At 40.4% G+C, this 15,221-nt stretch overlaps 3 protein-coding genes and 1 non-coding gene across 5 annotated transcripts; all 4 read right to left on the bottom strand.

Annotated features, from left to right (window-relative positions):
* Nucleotides 1-2,391: 2,391 nt before the first annotated feature.
* Nucleotides 2,392-5,030, bottom strand: rgs9bp (regulator of G protein signaling 9 binding protein). The gene is made up of 3 exons (XM_029529479.1): nt 4,900-5,030; nt 3,378-3,684; nt 2,392-2,762 (listed from the first exon to the last, which is right to left on the bottom strand). Exons 1-3 carry the CDS (start codon nt 4,993-4,995, stop codon nt 2,392-2,394), a joined length of 774 nt encoding a protein of 257 aa, XP_029385339.1. The 5' UTR covers nt 4,996-5,030.
* A 1,021-nt stretch (nt 5,031-6,051) lies between these two features.
* LOC115061372 (kinesin-like protein KIF20A) lies at nt 6,052-11,723 on the bottom strand. Its single transcript, XM_075353388.1, is given in 18 exon segments — nt 6,052-6,261; nt 6,409-6,528; nt 6,616-6,686; nt 6,867-6,984; nt 7,320-7,485; nt 7,613-7,752; nt 7,848-8,044; nt 8,113-8,282; nt 8,438-8,593; nt 9,008-9,070; nt 9,147-9,258; nt 9,347-9,565; nt 9,737-9,770; nt 9,885-10,069; nt 10,157-10,295; nt 10,618-10,737; nt 11,431-11,526; nt 11,625-11,723. Coding segments are annotated over 18 exon segments (2,415 nt in total).
* Nucleotides 11,724-13,368: 1,645 nt separating this feature from the next.
* rps20 (ribosomal protein S20) lies at nt 13,369-14,970 on the bottom strand. 2 transcript variants are annotated; one of them, XM_029529223.1, is made up of 4 exons: nt 14,824-14,970; nt 14,008-14,107; nt 13,762-13,835; nt 13,369-13,587 (listed from the first exon to the last, which is right to left on the bottom strand). In XM_029529223.1, the coding sequence occupies exons 1-4, from the start codon at nt 14,824-14,826 to the stop codon at nt 13,405-13,407; spliced, it is 360 nt and encodes a 119-aa protein (XP_029385083.1). In that variant the 5' UTR covers nt 14,827-14,970; the 3' UTR covers nt 13,369-13,404. The 2 variants fall into 2 exon arrangements, with proteins under 2 accessions (XP_029385083.1, XP_029385082.1); XM_029529222.1 differs by having other exon boundaries at nt 14,008-14,110; nt 14,824-14,965.
* Nucleotides 13,902-13,967, bottom strand: LOC115061387 (small nucleolar RNA U54). The gene has a single exon (XR_003842332.1). It is a non-coding gene; the product is annotated as a small nucleolar RNA U54 (small nucleolar RNA).
* Nucleotides 14,971-15,221: the final 251 nt, after the last annotated feature.

Genomic DNA, 15,221 nt, shown 5'->3' with positions numbered 1-15,221 from the left:
GAAACAAAAGTAAGTGAATGTGTAATTTGTTTGTTTCAATCAGTTTTTGTAAATAAATGATGTCATGATAGGCAGCTTTGAATGTCTGTTTTTCCAGAATCACCTTGGTGTGTTGTGAAGGCAGCTGGGACAAATAACCTTTTATTGCTACATCTGGTCCTATTGAAGGCCCAGGGTCTGGGTCCACAGTTCGCCACTGTGTAGGTCACATCATTTTCTCTATGTCAGTGAAAACTATGGGCAAAGTGCTTTGCTAGACTGCACTTTTGACAAAGAACTCCAATTACTCTTTCAATATGTATCCTAAGACATGTAGTGTTCTCCAAGTCAACTTTGCACAAGTAAATGCTAGAATCCTTAATTCAGCTCTTTGTAAGTGTTGTATTTTGTAACATTAGCTAACGGAATCTACTTGATGTGAAGTGGTCACTGCACAGGTGAAATCCATTGGCTGGGAGGTCCCATCTTTTGGTCGGTTTTGTCCCGCTCTCTTTGAGCGAGCCACTTATTTCTTCTCTCTGGATCGTTAGGGAAGCGGTTAAATGATTTACTTTTGTTTTAACAGGGCTATTTGACAACAAGTGTCAACCATTATGATGGTTTCAGAGAACCTAAAACTGGCGGAATGTTTCTTTACTGTCAAAATGGAGGCGCAGTGAAGTACATTGTATTCTGGGATAGTGTGACGTCAACTGCCAGGGCTATATAGCAATAGAACCAGAGACAGAGGAGACATATACACACTCATATACAGTGATGATAATAACGGTGTTACTTTTTTCAGTAATGAGTAATCTAAATGATTACTCTTCCTGTAACAGTTATTGCCAAAAAAAATGCGGCGCATTATTATAATTGAAGCTGTGGTTTGTTTGTTTTTTTTTTGTTTTGTTTTTTTTTTTTCATCAGACCAACCACATTCCTGAGCCGAGAGGCAAAGACCGTTTTTCTTTGGTTAGTGGGCACGAGACAATCGCATAAATGATGAGGTAGAGTAAAATTTAATGGTGCGCCAGTCAGAGGTAGAGGTGGACACACAACGACGACATAAGAGAGTCAATCAACGAGAAACGGGAATGGCACATCCAAATAATCCAAAAGTAGATTTTCTAAATGTAAGTATAGCCATTACGTTTCCCTTCAAGAAACTAAAGGAACAAATCAAATCGTGAAATGCACAAAAATGCCTGTCCACATCAGTGTCAGTTAATTCAAATTTACTCCAACATCTTTTAATTAAACTCCCAGTGTACTTTAAATTCCAATAAAGAGGGGTGGAGGTGGCTCCAAATTCCAACACATTTGAGCATTTAAAAATGTACATGAAAGTCACGCAATAGTTACTTTTATAATTTGTAACTGAGTAACTAATCTTGTTCCTTTTTGGGAGAAGAAACTACTAACTATAAATAATAACTATATAGCGAAACAAGGAAAGCATTACATTCAATGTTGTTCACTTAGTTCATACATTACTGTGGGACAGACCCCCCACACCATAACCCAGAATAATTCCTCAGGTACTGTCAACATTTCTGTGAGGGAAATTTTGTGGTTTGGTTTGTTGTGCTCTTTTTAACAGTCTGAGATTTTCTGAGATTTTCTGCATTCAACTATTTTAAATGTGTAGTAACAACAGAGCCAGATTATAAGTGGTTTAATGTCATTTGAGTTCTGTAAATTTCCTACTGCTTAGCATTTGTTGGCTTAGTGTTTTGCTGGGGTGCTAATGAATAAGAAACATTGGGAAAACAGCAGTATCTTATCAAAGTTGATACTTTTATAAAGCATGACTACACTTTGGGGTCTCTGCTGCACAGATTATATACAATGACAATGAGTCAAAAAAAAAATAATTGGAAGGGAATTTTCTGCTTACACAGTACATCACCTACAAAGCACCAGCACATATGTCTTCTAAATGGCAACAAGGAAAAAATTGTTTTCAAAAATCCCTCTGTCACGTATCACCAACTAGTCAGGAGAACATACTGTACAGGAACCATGAGAAAATAAAAGTTTTACAGTCTTTTTACAGCTCAAATCAACCACCTGCCCTGACCTGTGATATTTTACTTAATTACATAATTTTGTAACTGGCAACCACGTATTTTAATGTCACTTTGTTCAACAAAGGTTTAAAATATATGGCAGCTTTGGATTCACTGCAATAAATGGCAAACTGGTTTACATCATTACATTATTTCAGTGTAGTTTTAGACAAATATGTTACAGACTAGCATCATTTTGTTGCTACTACAACATATAACTTTATTTAGAAAGAGTAGGTAAAGAAAAAACTAATGTACTCGCAAAGCTTGCCATTTTTTACAGCGTTACTGAGCATTTCACTGAGGTTACAGAGGAAAAAGAGTGTATTAAGGTTCTTGCTCATGAGAAGAAGACAACACAGACTGATAAAGTGGCTGCCACCAGAACAACCGCAAACAGCAGTAAGAACACAAAGATACGACTGCGCTGGCATAGAGGCTGGTGACCAGGCTGCTCCTCATCCACAGTGAGCAGGGCCAAGGAGGCGCTGTCGGTGCTGCTGAGGGGTTCTGCATATTGTGGCCCATGGGGCTCCACCATCCATCGCAACACATTGACTTTCATTTCCATGTCATCGATCATGTGGTCAATTTGGCTTATCTCCTTTTCCATGGCGCTGCGCTCCTGGTTCTCCAGGCCATCTGCAGGGGTCTGAGCCTGGTTCAGGTCTGGGAGACTGAGTGCCCTAGCTGCCACTTCACTGCCTCCTCCTGTGATAACCCACATTAATAGTTTGTGTTTTTAGTCTGTATTTTCACTTTTCATCAATCTAAATACAGCAGCTTTCTTTAATAGAATTAAACTGGGGCAAAAGATTACAATAGTTCTGCCAAGCATTTTTGTGAAAAATATTTTCCCATTAATGGCCAATAATAATAATAAAACACTACAACTTTTTGTGTGGGTATTTACACTGCCATTGAAAAAATATATAATTATCATGAATGGATGATTCATCACTTACTCACTGCCCTCATATCAAATAATACATATAATAATAATAATAAGAACAACTAACAAAGCTATGACATAATACTGCACTCCTGGGAAATATCGTCATCACATCTGCCCTGAATAACTTGATCAGTGAATTTTATGACTGTATCAACTACAGTGTGGGTTTTGGCTCATTATACCACATGAGAAGAGCAGCTAGAACAACTTCAGCTGAAGTACAGCTTGTTGCTAAGGCAACAATAGATAATGTGATCTTCTATCACAGACACTCAGTTGACATAAAAAAAAAAAATGTTAAATGTTATCATGTCCAGAGCGTGAATACAATGAACACATCAAATTTCATGTTTGATGTGTTCATTGTTTACCTTGGAGGCCAGTTTGGACTAGGGCAGTGGTGTTGGCCAAACAGAAGATGTCCCCCATGCTAAAAACTTTGCACATGTCAACATGGAGGAGCTCTAGGCTGGAGGAGAAGGCCACCCAAAGGAGCTCCAACTCCCTTCGCTGCTCCTGAGGCAGGCTCTTGTCTCGGAGATGTGAGGTCAGATGCTGACAGGTGGATACGGCCAACTTCTGGGCCTTCTCTCTGGTTTGCCGCAAATCATCGCGCAGCTGCAGGCTGTCGGTACACCCACCAACACATGAGGCCAAGTTCCGGTAACATGCAACCACCTGCATGTGGCATAAAGAAAGAACGGCTGAAGGAAACCTTGTGGAAAACTGGTGGGAGTTATTGGGAGGATTGCTCTACTCTGCAGTAAGAAGCACTGGGAACAGTTTCTAGTCTGCTGACAATTAAAGAAACATGACCCATCTTTATCGTCTATCCTCTTTAACTGCATGAAATACTGATAGGGAAATTTGGAAAAATTCATGATCTTATTCATATGGTGACAGTGTGTTTTATAAATAGACATAAGCTTCACCCTGGAGGATTAGCAACTGTAGTATCAATGAAAAATATTATGAATAATCTCATTATCTTCAATCTATTCCTAGATAAGCCAAAACAACCTTGTACACCTTGTGCACTCTGAGTAGCAGTGGCCCATTTTCAAGACATGAGCAAAGGGAATGCAATTCAACATATAAATAGCAAAACGTCTTCATGAACACAACATTTTTACAGCATGTGTTTATTCACAACAAATATGTATTAACATTTAAATCTCAATTTCTCAACAGAAAATGTTTTTAACCTTTTTCACTTGGATATTATCTATTAAGACAATGTGTTATTGTCATTGTAATTACAAACATACCTTATACTTGGTCACATTATCACAGTTTTACCTTTTTGACCTTACATTGTTTTCCATGATTCTTCTGAGGATGCAGCTACATCCATTTAGAAAGAATAGATAAGATATTTTAAAGGTCAGTAGTTCTTAGTGAAATAGTCACTAGAAATACAACCTGCTCAAAGGAACAGAACAGCAAATTTTAATTGAAACAACTAAATCATTGCCAGTAAGTGGGGAGAAATATTCAACATGGCCATGATATATCTAGCACAGATAGAATGATCACAAAGGTGCAGTGGACCAAAAAAATTCTTTTCATTGTGAGTGCTTTTTAAGCCACAGGGGGGAAAGGCATTTCAATGTTGTATGTTGAATAACTGAAATGCGAAAAATATTTCATTCTATAGTTTTTTTCTCACTCTCGTACAACATTGAGCTGCCATTTTATAAATATATGTACAAAAGTAGTGTGTGAACAACTAAACTTGATAGTCTCAGAAAAGTACCAGATGTACATCTTTTACACACAAAAACACGCAGGAGTCAGTTTACTGTGATGAATCCATTAGGAGACTTATACCAGTCTTCTGTTTTTACTGAACCATCTTAGCAGAAGTAAAAACAATTAAGCATGCAGGTTTACCTTTATCAGAGAATCCACCAGAGTCTTTCCATCAGCCAAAGTCTTGTCTGTGCTGAGTGTGCAATCATCTCCCACTTTGTTATTTACAAGTGGCATGAGGATGACTTGTCCAGAGTCTCAGACTCTGGCACAGCAGGCAAGATTTTGGCCCAGCTGCTCTTCACTTCTCTGGCTGCCCCGGCTCCTTTCCTTCCCCTGGCAGATGCTTCATTCAGTTGCTGAGGTTTGACACAGACTCAGTCCTGAGGCTGCATGATCCATTGCAATCTTCCGCTCCTGTAACTGAATTGTGATAACACACACGGTCCATACTGTAAAGACTGAAAATTACCTACAAAGAGGTCAAAATAATGAAGAAAGAAAGTAATAAACTGATGCAACGCTTAAGCAAGGTGCTAATCTTGTGATTGACCCCTTTGCACTGACGCAGACTGAGACAAATAACTAATCTCATTTACTCACACTGAGACCAGAGAGATAGGGCAGCAGCTGGCTGTCTACTACTATGGTCCTTTCACTGACTGAGGTAGTGGCTGCACTCCTCATGCAAACCACACTGGACATACATCATTGACTCAACTGTAAAGATCATTATGCTGCATAATGATCCAGCACCACACACATATTATAGGTAGGAGTGTAAGATACACTTAGCAAATATAGAGAGTGGACACCAATGCACTTAAGCGGAAAGTTGGACATGGTTTCTTTCTCCTATTGAGGCCTTTGTGGTCAACCTCCCTCCAGGCTCTAAGTAATGGATGTCCTCATTTGACCATGATCTTGAAAGGTTGAGCGTGAACCAAGCATGAATTTCCTGTTTCTATAGCAGGGTATGTATGCAAGCATAACAAGCTTTTTAATCTATATTTTTAATCTATATTAAAAAAAAAAAAACAAAAAAACAAAAAAAAAAAAAAAACCCAAAAAAACCAATGAAAAACATGCAATGCAGAACAATAATTATTAAATCAATAAAGACAAAAAACTCCAGCTTAAAGTGTGGACAGTTACATTTTATTTCAAAAAAAAAAAAAAAAAAAAAAAAGCTGCCACAAAAAAAAAATAAATAAATTAAAAAAAATAAAAAAATCTTTCCAGTTGGTAGGGTTTCCTTTCCACATACTGTAAACCTGTCCATGAGAAGATGCTTCAGTGGTGTGCTGTCCTAGTTGTTTTCCTCAGTATTCGACCAGTTGACACCTTCCGTGGAGAAGTGACTGCCTCTCTGATGTTCGCAAGCAGGCCTCGTTTGGTCTTCACAGGGGACTTCTGGGGGAGCTTGGCAAGCTCTGCCCTTAGTGAAGCAAGCTCCCTGTCTTTTTCAACACTCTGCTGCAGGATATCTTCTAAAGACTTTTTCTAAGATTCAAGGCACAAAACAATGATTTACATCTTCAGAAAGAGAGGAAGGAATAAATTAAAAAAAAAAACAAAAAAAAAAGAGTTCAACTCAGATTTTATTATTGTTAAAGTTGCTAAAGTACAGTTTGGTCTGGCTGCCCTCACCTGGTCATCAGAATTCTTCTGCACAGCATCTAAATCAGCTGATTTTTCCAGGAAGCCATCTCTGACTTTCTCAAGTGTTTCACTCAGCTCCATCAGCCTCTTCTCCAGGGATAAAATCAACTGAAGACCAAAAGTTTATGAATGTTAGAATTAAAGTGCGTTTATAATATGGACTGAGCTACATGATTCTGACCTTGTTCTTATTACCTGTTGTTTATCTTCACACATCCTCTCCATCGCACATTTTTCTTTGTACAGTCGTTTGTATTGTTCATCCCCTAAGTACAGTCAAACTATTTGGTTACATGAGTTCATAGCAAAACATCACATTAATGGAACTGGCATTAAATACCATAAATAAGGCAAAAGCAGCATGTATTTATTTTGGCCCACTTGGGTGTCATACAATGTTTCCTCTGTCTTCTGTCAAAAAGAAGATGCTGAGGTTTTTTTCTAACCTGCTGCCTCTGTCGCTGTAGATAGAGTCTGACATGACTGGTGCACAGATGGAATTGCTGACCGCCCTCTGGTACTGGACATTAAGGCCTCCAGCTCTGATACTTTACGCCTGAGTGCCTTCATAAATGTATGTACTGTTTTGAACTCAAAAATCCAGATTAATTTAATCATAGAAGGAATTAACAGACTACAATTAAAGCATCAGACACTTTAAAACAGACTGTTTAGAATAGTGGACCTAGACATGGTGGCTGTAGAGTAAAATTAATGCTGAAGAGCCATAAACCTGCATTCTATTTTATGACCATCGGGAGGGGACTCCACTAGTTGTACAAAGATTGAGATTGCATTGAAGTATGAGAAAATGGCCCGACCGCAATTCCAAACTCAAACTTAAAATGGCAGTTTACTATAATATAAAAGGTGGACACTAATTGCCACTACTAACGCACCTCCACTTTCTCCTGTTCTGCCATGAACTCGTCCAGAGGCACATAGTCATCTTCCAGATTGTTCATAGCACTCTGGTAGGCGTGCTCTTTGATTGCATCCTTGTACAGCTCAAATGTGTTCTCCAGCTTTTCTTGGTAGCTCTCTTTCATCTCCTCTATCTGTTGACTAAAGTCACAGACCTTCAGTTCATGTCTGGCAGTTTATTCTGGGATTCAAATTAAACAAATGTATATTTGATGTTTCTGAATAAATGTGACTTAATCCCATAAAGGAAAGAGTAAATTAAACCTACATCCGGAGTTCCTCACTTTCCATGAGCTGTTGTATCATAGCGTCACCCATTTCCTTGCGAATCTCCATTTCCTGCACAAGATTTCTTCTTCTCTCAAAAAGAAGTTTTGCTCTGAGGCTCTCGATCATATTCACAAGTTCCTACAAGAGTTCCAGAGTAAAATATTTACTGAGGTACCTTGACAATACATAATTGAAGATAACTGATTTAGATGTTATTGGAGCAGTTGCTGTACATTCTGTGGCAGCAGAGACATGTCAGCGTCTTCCTCAAGGAGCTCCTCTTCAGATAGGTAGTTCTCCATGGACTGGCTGTTATTAATCATCTCATTCTGCAGGGGCTTCCCATCACTACTGACCACACAAGGAGCTAGAGATTCCAGATGCTTGGCTGGCACCACCTACAGACCAACCAAGTGAGATGAGAGCTGCTCTGGACTAGGATTCTTTAAGAGCCCAGTCCATGACACTGATTCCTCACTGACCAAAATGTACTCAGACTAACCTCTTTGGCCACAGCAGAGAATTTCATCACATGGAGCGTCTCATCGTAGGTGGAAGCACACTGATTAATGTTGACAATCATTGATGCTCTTCCTTTGCCAAGGAAAACAGTCTGGAAGAGCTTGGTGAGTTTGCTCTCACGGAATGGGATGTAGCTGTTCTTCATCCTGATCAACAGCACAGGAGAAAGAATTTTTACAATGTAGCACCACAAGCTAGAACAAACACACACCGTATTACTGCACATTTTGCTGCTTTCCTTTGGATGGTAGCCAGCATTAAAACTACTCAGTCATCTCAGTTAAGTGAAAAAGCAGGTGACAAAACATGCCTGTCAGTCTGGTTGTTGCGAAGAGCAGTGATGCATTTCCCCAGAATAAGCAGAGAGTTGTTGATGTTTCCCGCCTCCTTCAGCCTCTCTCCAAATGTCTTGGTTTTGTTGCATCTTTCTGAGCCAGCCAGGTCACACAGAGAGAACCTGCCAACAAACACCAGTTACTTCCTGTGCTGTAGCTCCGATCACAGTACTGGAGGAGGCTTCCATGGAAGTACAAGGGACACATGTTTGTGTTTTTCTTTTTCAATTGCAACATGATATTGATATCATGTTCAGTACAAGTTTTATCAGCCAACCTTGTAACAGTTTGCATCATTTGCCACCACGCACTGCTTTTTAACCATTTCAAAAAGCCACACAAAAAAAAAAAAACAAAACATGCTGTGCTGCAGTTCACAAGCTATCTTTAAGACATGAATTGAATCAGTGAGTTCAGTGTTTAAGATGCTTCAGTGAGGTGTTGACCATTGTAAAACTACAGGTCAGCCACACAGTTAAAGTATTACCAAACACGATGAAAACAAACAGCACAAATATTCACAACAGGATACTTACTCTGAGATCTTTTTGACTGCGCCTCCATTAAGCTTAAGTAACTTCATGGTAAATATGCTATGGCTGTAATGAAACCTGGTGTTAATTTGAACAATATAGGAAAACACCAAAAGAAATTAAATGCATGAAAAGACATTGCCTTCTGCTAGATGACTGGTTCATCTTAGTGGCTGCAGCACTTCTGTTTTTGTTTCCAAACTGCAGCAGTTTGCAGGCTTCGGTCAGGTTCTGAACATTGATCCACCTGAGGTCTTAAAAAAAAAAAACAAAAAAAAAAAACCTATTTTAGGAACTTTACGTTACTGCCCACAGAACATGAGCTTAAGTTTTTCCTTATACCTTTCACATAAGTGTTTCCAGAGCCGTCGTCACACACACGAAGAGCAATGCGTTTCTTGGACTTGGTGCATGGGGATGGTTGAAGCAGATCATACACACACTCATTGTAGATTTCAAAAAATGCCACCCATAAAGCAAACTGTACACTGCCTGCTTCTGTTGGACTGTTGGCCAACACTATTGGAGGGAGAACATTGAGAGCACATAGGATGACCAAATCTAAAGAAACCGTTTAATGACGAAGAGCCAAAAATCATGACATTGACATTTGTCATCCAATTCACAAATTCCAATTCAAATTGTTTCAACTGCAAGATATGATCATGTTTTGATTTAATGAGGGCTACCTGTTCTACCACTGGCTGAAGAGGAGGATGAAAGATCACTGGCAGTGCAGGGCAAAGACTCTAAACTACCACTGGCTCTGAGCAGATCACAGTCCTAACATGGAAGCAAAGACAAACATGTTGCAGCTTACTCCAGCCATTTCCATATCTCAGCCAGCTGAGCATATGTCTGTTGAAATTGAAGCTCTCACTTCTTTGACTGAAATAAAAATGCTAGCTTTAGCACTCCTCTCCTGCTTGACTTGGTCAGGATCCAGATGCTGTGCATCATTCCTCAGGTAGGGTTTCAGGTCCATGCCCTCATACTGGTGGCCTCCGATGTGGTCAAAGGTGGCGTTCAGCACTCTGGGAAGTATTCCTGGATCTTTGGGGGTTCCTGAAACATTCAATGTACTTAAACTGGTAAAACAAAAGAACTCCACAGTACTTCTGAGAATCATGTTTCCAAAGTCCAATTTTTTACCCTGGATTGTGAAAGTTTTTCCAGCATTGGTTACACCGTAGCTGAATATCAGGGCATTTTTTCCATCCAAGAAATCACACAATTGAGCTTTGACTGCATCCTCAAACAGCTCAACCTGTTTTGTCTCTGCTCCAAAGATCTGAAAGCCAACAGGGAGATAGAGATCCAACTAAAAATAATCTAATTTTATTTTTCTAATGTTTGAGCTAAAAGCTGATCTCACAAAGTCATGCAGAGAACAAATCAACACATTTGTGTGTGACTAGACATCTTATCCCTCACATGAACCATGTTCTTTTGAATTTCATGAGGCCACGGGGTCTTTGTGATACTAGAACTTCTTTCAGCATTTTGCTATCAACTTTAAATGGCATTAACATGATTAAATGTGTAGCTTAGTTTGCATACAGATAGTCACAATAGATCTGGAGTGCTTCAGTCTCCATGTTAATGTTTCTGACCTGGGAGAAGGAGAATTTGTGGAGCGACAATCCAATGCCCCTTTCGCTGCTTTTCATGGTTGCAGAACCCTTTGGTGCAATGAGAGTTACCATCTGGCTATTTTCAATCACCACACAGCCCTAAGAGAATAGGACAAAACGCAAAGGAGCATAGGCAATGAAGCCTTAAAAAAAGGCAATTATAGTAAAAATGTGTCTCCTCTTCAGCAACTCATTCTATTCTGCATTACAACAGACCAACAACACGCAGAGAACCAAGTAAATGCACCAAATAAAGCCATACTGCAACATATCACTCTGTAAATTTAAATGAGGACTTTGAGAGCATGTACTGCACACAGCCATCTCCATCTGCTTGACTGTCTGCTCTCCCAACTCAGGTATGATGCAACTAGTGTTATTGAGAGACAACCAGACTCTAAAAAGACAGCCAACAGCAGATACTCCCTCTGGAGTCTGTACTACAGTGTACAAAACAGAATGAATATCTGGCAGGACAAATGGTTTAAAAAAAAAAAAAAAAAAGAAAAAAAAAATCACATCCGAGTTACAGGCTGAAATGATTGTTGAACTGTTCATGGCCCCCGATGTCAACTTCTGACCTTTAACAAACAAAATCTAATCAGTTCATCCATAAGTGCTACAGAAATTTTTTGGTAAATTTAAATTAGGAGGAAAACCCAGAACACAAACAAACCCAGTTATAGGTGCCATGAATCACACACACACACACACACACACACACACACACACACACACACACACACACACACACACACACACACACACACACACACACACACACACACACACCTTGTCTTCATGGTCACAAAGCTCTTCTTTGGAGAAGGGCCGGACTCTGAGGTAAACCCTCATGGTCTGCTGTTCAGTACCACCACGCACTTCAGTCTGGAACCAGAGATGAAGAACAGTCCTCAGACCAGTTCCTGACAGGCCCAGGACCCTGGAGTCCCCAGACCTTAAGGCTATACTGACTGAAACAGTACCTGCTGTACTGGCGAGTTGTCTGGGAAAGGACAGGTCAGGTCCATGTCCTCTGGTTGCTGGATGCTCTCTCCAGCACTGGGATCAGTAACTGAGCTCATATTAAAGCCTGCTAACTCTACTTCACCTCAGTCACAAACAACAATGTGACTCCAAGAGACATGGAGCTGATATTGAGGGTCACACTGACTAAAGCTCACCAGCAGGAGCTGTTCATCATTCTAATTACTGCCAGCTGAGACCAGAGACCAGACCCCAAAGACCTGCTTTGTCAGTATGGTCAGGGTATTGGTTTATAACACCAGTGAGGTCATGATTGGCAGAATGATATGTTCCAAAGCAATGAGGTGATGTTTGATGGTTGTTGGTGCTCAGTTATCTGACTCTAAGGGCAATATCAAGTTGACCACATGAAACTTCCCCATGTGGTACCATAAAAACAGGAAGACTGATTCATTAAGAGCAGTTAGTTGTAGCCACGTCACTCTTGTCAATGCCACATATTTATTCTGTTATTTATAAACAGAGGTTCCTCTCTGCAGTTCATGTGGGGGGTTAGGGTTAGGGTTAGGTTCAACAAACTCTGAGATGGCTGTTCAAAGTATTCTGAAACAGAATCTTTTCCTGCCTCACAGGAGGAGGATGATGATGATGATGAAGGAGAAACGCTGTCTGCTGCCACAGGGAGAGCAGCAGAATGTATATCATTTAGAATAATAGAATATAATTTCTAAATCCTGTTGACTTCCTCTTTGATGCTTCTTACAGGTTTGTGTCCCAGAACACTCCCATCATTGGTAACAGCCGTGTCAGTGCAGGAGTTACTTTTCTCACAGCTCTACACACTGTTGTCTTTCCAAAGTGCTCTGCATCGCCGATGTTATAAAGAAAACTACCGTTTGCAAAAAAACAAAAAAACTGTAACGCTATGCATAAAATTAGCTGTGATGTGAGCGCACGTCCACGGTATGTGAGGATGCTTATGTATGGCCAGAGAATGTTATTGAGATAAATGACTGATACTCCGCTGGAAACGTCAGGACGTCTAATCTTGGTCGAAAGATTCTCTCACCACATAAGGCATTTCAAATTAGTTAGGCTTCAGCATCAATCAGATTGGGAATGAAGGGGCAATCCATGTGTAAGTTTTCTTTGAGTGGGAAGAGACAGGTAGTAACTTAGGGTTTCTTAAAGAAAACTGTTCAAACTTAAGAGTTTCAGATACCCCTTTCTGGAACAGATAACTCAGTTTCCCTTCCCTCAGTTTACTGCTTTCTGGAATACCCCTCTGGTAGTTCCTGTAGATTCAACCATTGGCGATTGCACTGCAGAGACCGGACTGAGCCAATGTAGAGGATGACTGTTTTAAAGTTAGGTTTCCTCAATCATCAGCATTTACTCGGGGTGAGAGCAATATTTTAATTTTACAAATATTCCATATAAATTGATTTTAAGCCACAGGTAAGCCAGCCAGCTTCCACTACTGATTACTTCTGTAAAGGCAGGCTCATAAGCTAGGCTCTATGTTGCAGTTATTAGTGACTTCACCTATTCAAACAAAGCCTCCAATTCTCCCAGTCAGCTAGCTAAAGCATGGCAATTCCTCATCCTTTATCAGCAAATTCACAAGACACGGCAGATAATTTAGTAAAAATGATCCGTCTCACACATTACATCCTCTGCCCAAGAAATTCCTCTGTGACAATGTTCCACGCTTCACACAAGTAAAGAGAAATTAAGACATCATCAGGTTCCTTTGTTTTATTCAATCATCTGCATTGTTTATGCATCTGCAATGGTAACTTCAACCTCAACACCAGGCTCGATGCTGATGGAGGTAATCTGCTTGACAATTTCAGATGGGCTGTGCAGATCAATCAGGCGCTTGTGAATCCTCATCTGGAAACGATCCCAGGTTTTGGATCCTTCACCACAGGGAGTCTTTCTGGTGGTGATGCGCAGAGTCTGGGATTGGGCACAAAAAGGGAGAGAGAGGGAAAAAAAAAAAAAATGGGATGAAACATTTCCAGTCATCTTTTTCTACCATAAGATAAGTTAACTGGTGCAATATTTTCTTGAATAGACCCAAGTTTTTTTAGAAGTACAGTTCAAGCAATCCTCATCAGTCCATTTCAGTACCTTGGTTGGCATGCGGACAGGTCCCTTCACCTTCAGGTTCTTCTCCTTGGCTCCGCGGATCAAATCTGCACAGACTGCAGGAGATAAAATGGAACTTGAGGGATGTGCGAAAGACCATTCACCTAATGATACCCTAAAACCCATGGCTCAGAATAGCGTATACAGTCATCAAGGCTTATCACGGTTACGTTTTTATCCTCATTGCACGTGTATTGATACATGAAATATACATTTCATTTTGCTTACCCTTCTCCAAAGACTTGACATTGCGGCTGGTGAGGGTTATACGGATCCGGTGAATGGCAACTTCTGCCTCCACAGGAGCCTTACCGGTGTCTTTGAAAGCCTGTTAGAAACAAGCTTTAGGATTTTGTCTTCAGCTTACCAGTCTTACAGAGTCTTATAACATTGAGAATGGAAAAAAAAAAAAAAAAAAAAACGAAAATAGAACTCCATGGAGGCAGGTACAGCTTAGCTGTGGTAGCCTAAACACGTTGGAGATTTACTTGGAGCATCCAGACGCAGCAATAGCTAGCAAACACGTGAAGCGGCAGTGGTTGGAGACAGCACTGCTTGATATGGTACTTTAGGTAATCGTTGTTCTACCGATTTCCCCATCAACCTGGCACGGATAACCTTATCCATCTTATCCAGATGCCTGGTTAAATACATATAGCAGGATACACTTCTGACTAAGCTCAGCCAAATATAAATCCCATTAAACAATTGTCATAAGTTTTTCCCCTTAAGCCTTCACTTTATCAAACAACAGTGCTGCCCTCACTTGCACAACATTCAGTAAGAATACACGCTTACCCAATACGCCGACAGCTAGTGAGTTATTTATAGCATAATTACAAAGCCATAATAAATGCTGTATTACTAACGGCTTCGTATTGTCAACCATGAAGGGCGGAATGCCAACTTGGAAGAGACAGCAGCCGCTAATGCTAACGTTACCTAGCTGAGGATAATCTTATTGTGAAGTTGGCCTTTACCCTTTATTTTTCTTTTTACTATCATCAAAAGGTCAGTACACAGTTTCCTCCGAACAACACGTACCATAGTGATTATTCCTGACCGACTTATTCGGAAGAGTTTCAGACGAACAGCGGTGAGCCAGGAACAACAGCCACCAACGTGGTTAGCTCTTGCGGAAAAGAGCGAGCGAGGCCCTCTGTGCCCTTATGTACTGTTCATCCGGGCACTTGACCCTTCTTCTTCTCCGTCTCCTTTTTCTCCTTCTTTGGTGTTTCGGAGTGAGCCGTAATCAAAAGCGGCACACAGCGGCACACACCGGAGGGGGTAGTAGATAGACACTGACAGCCTAGGTAGGGGGAAACATAAAGCGTTTGCAACCTGGTAGTTCTAAATGTGCACTAGTAAATAGTGTCAGCTCCGGGTTTGAACGACTCATCCGAGCATCATGTGAAGACTTGCTTCACAAAACTGTGTTGCGA

The sequence above is a fragment of the Echeneis naucrates genome, chromosome 20, assembly GCF_900963305.1.
Source record: "Echeneis naucrates chromosome 20, fEcheNa1.1, whole genome shotgun sequence".
Taxonomy (NCBI): Eukaryota; Metazoa; Chordata; class Actinopteri; order Carangiformes; family Echeneidae; genus Echeneis; species Echeneis naucrates.
This window is presented reverse-complemented; position numbering and strand designations above follow the sequence as displayed.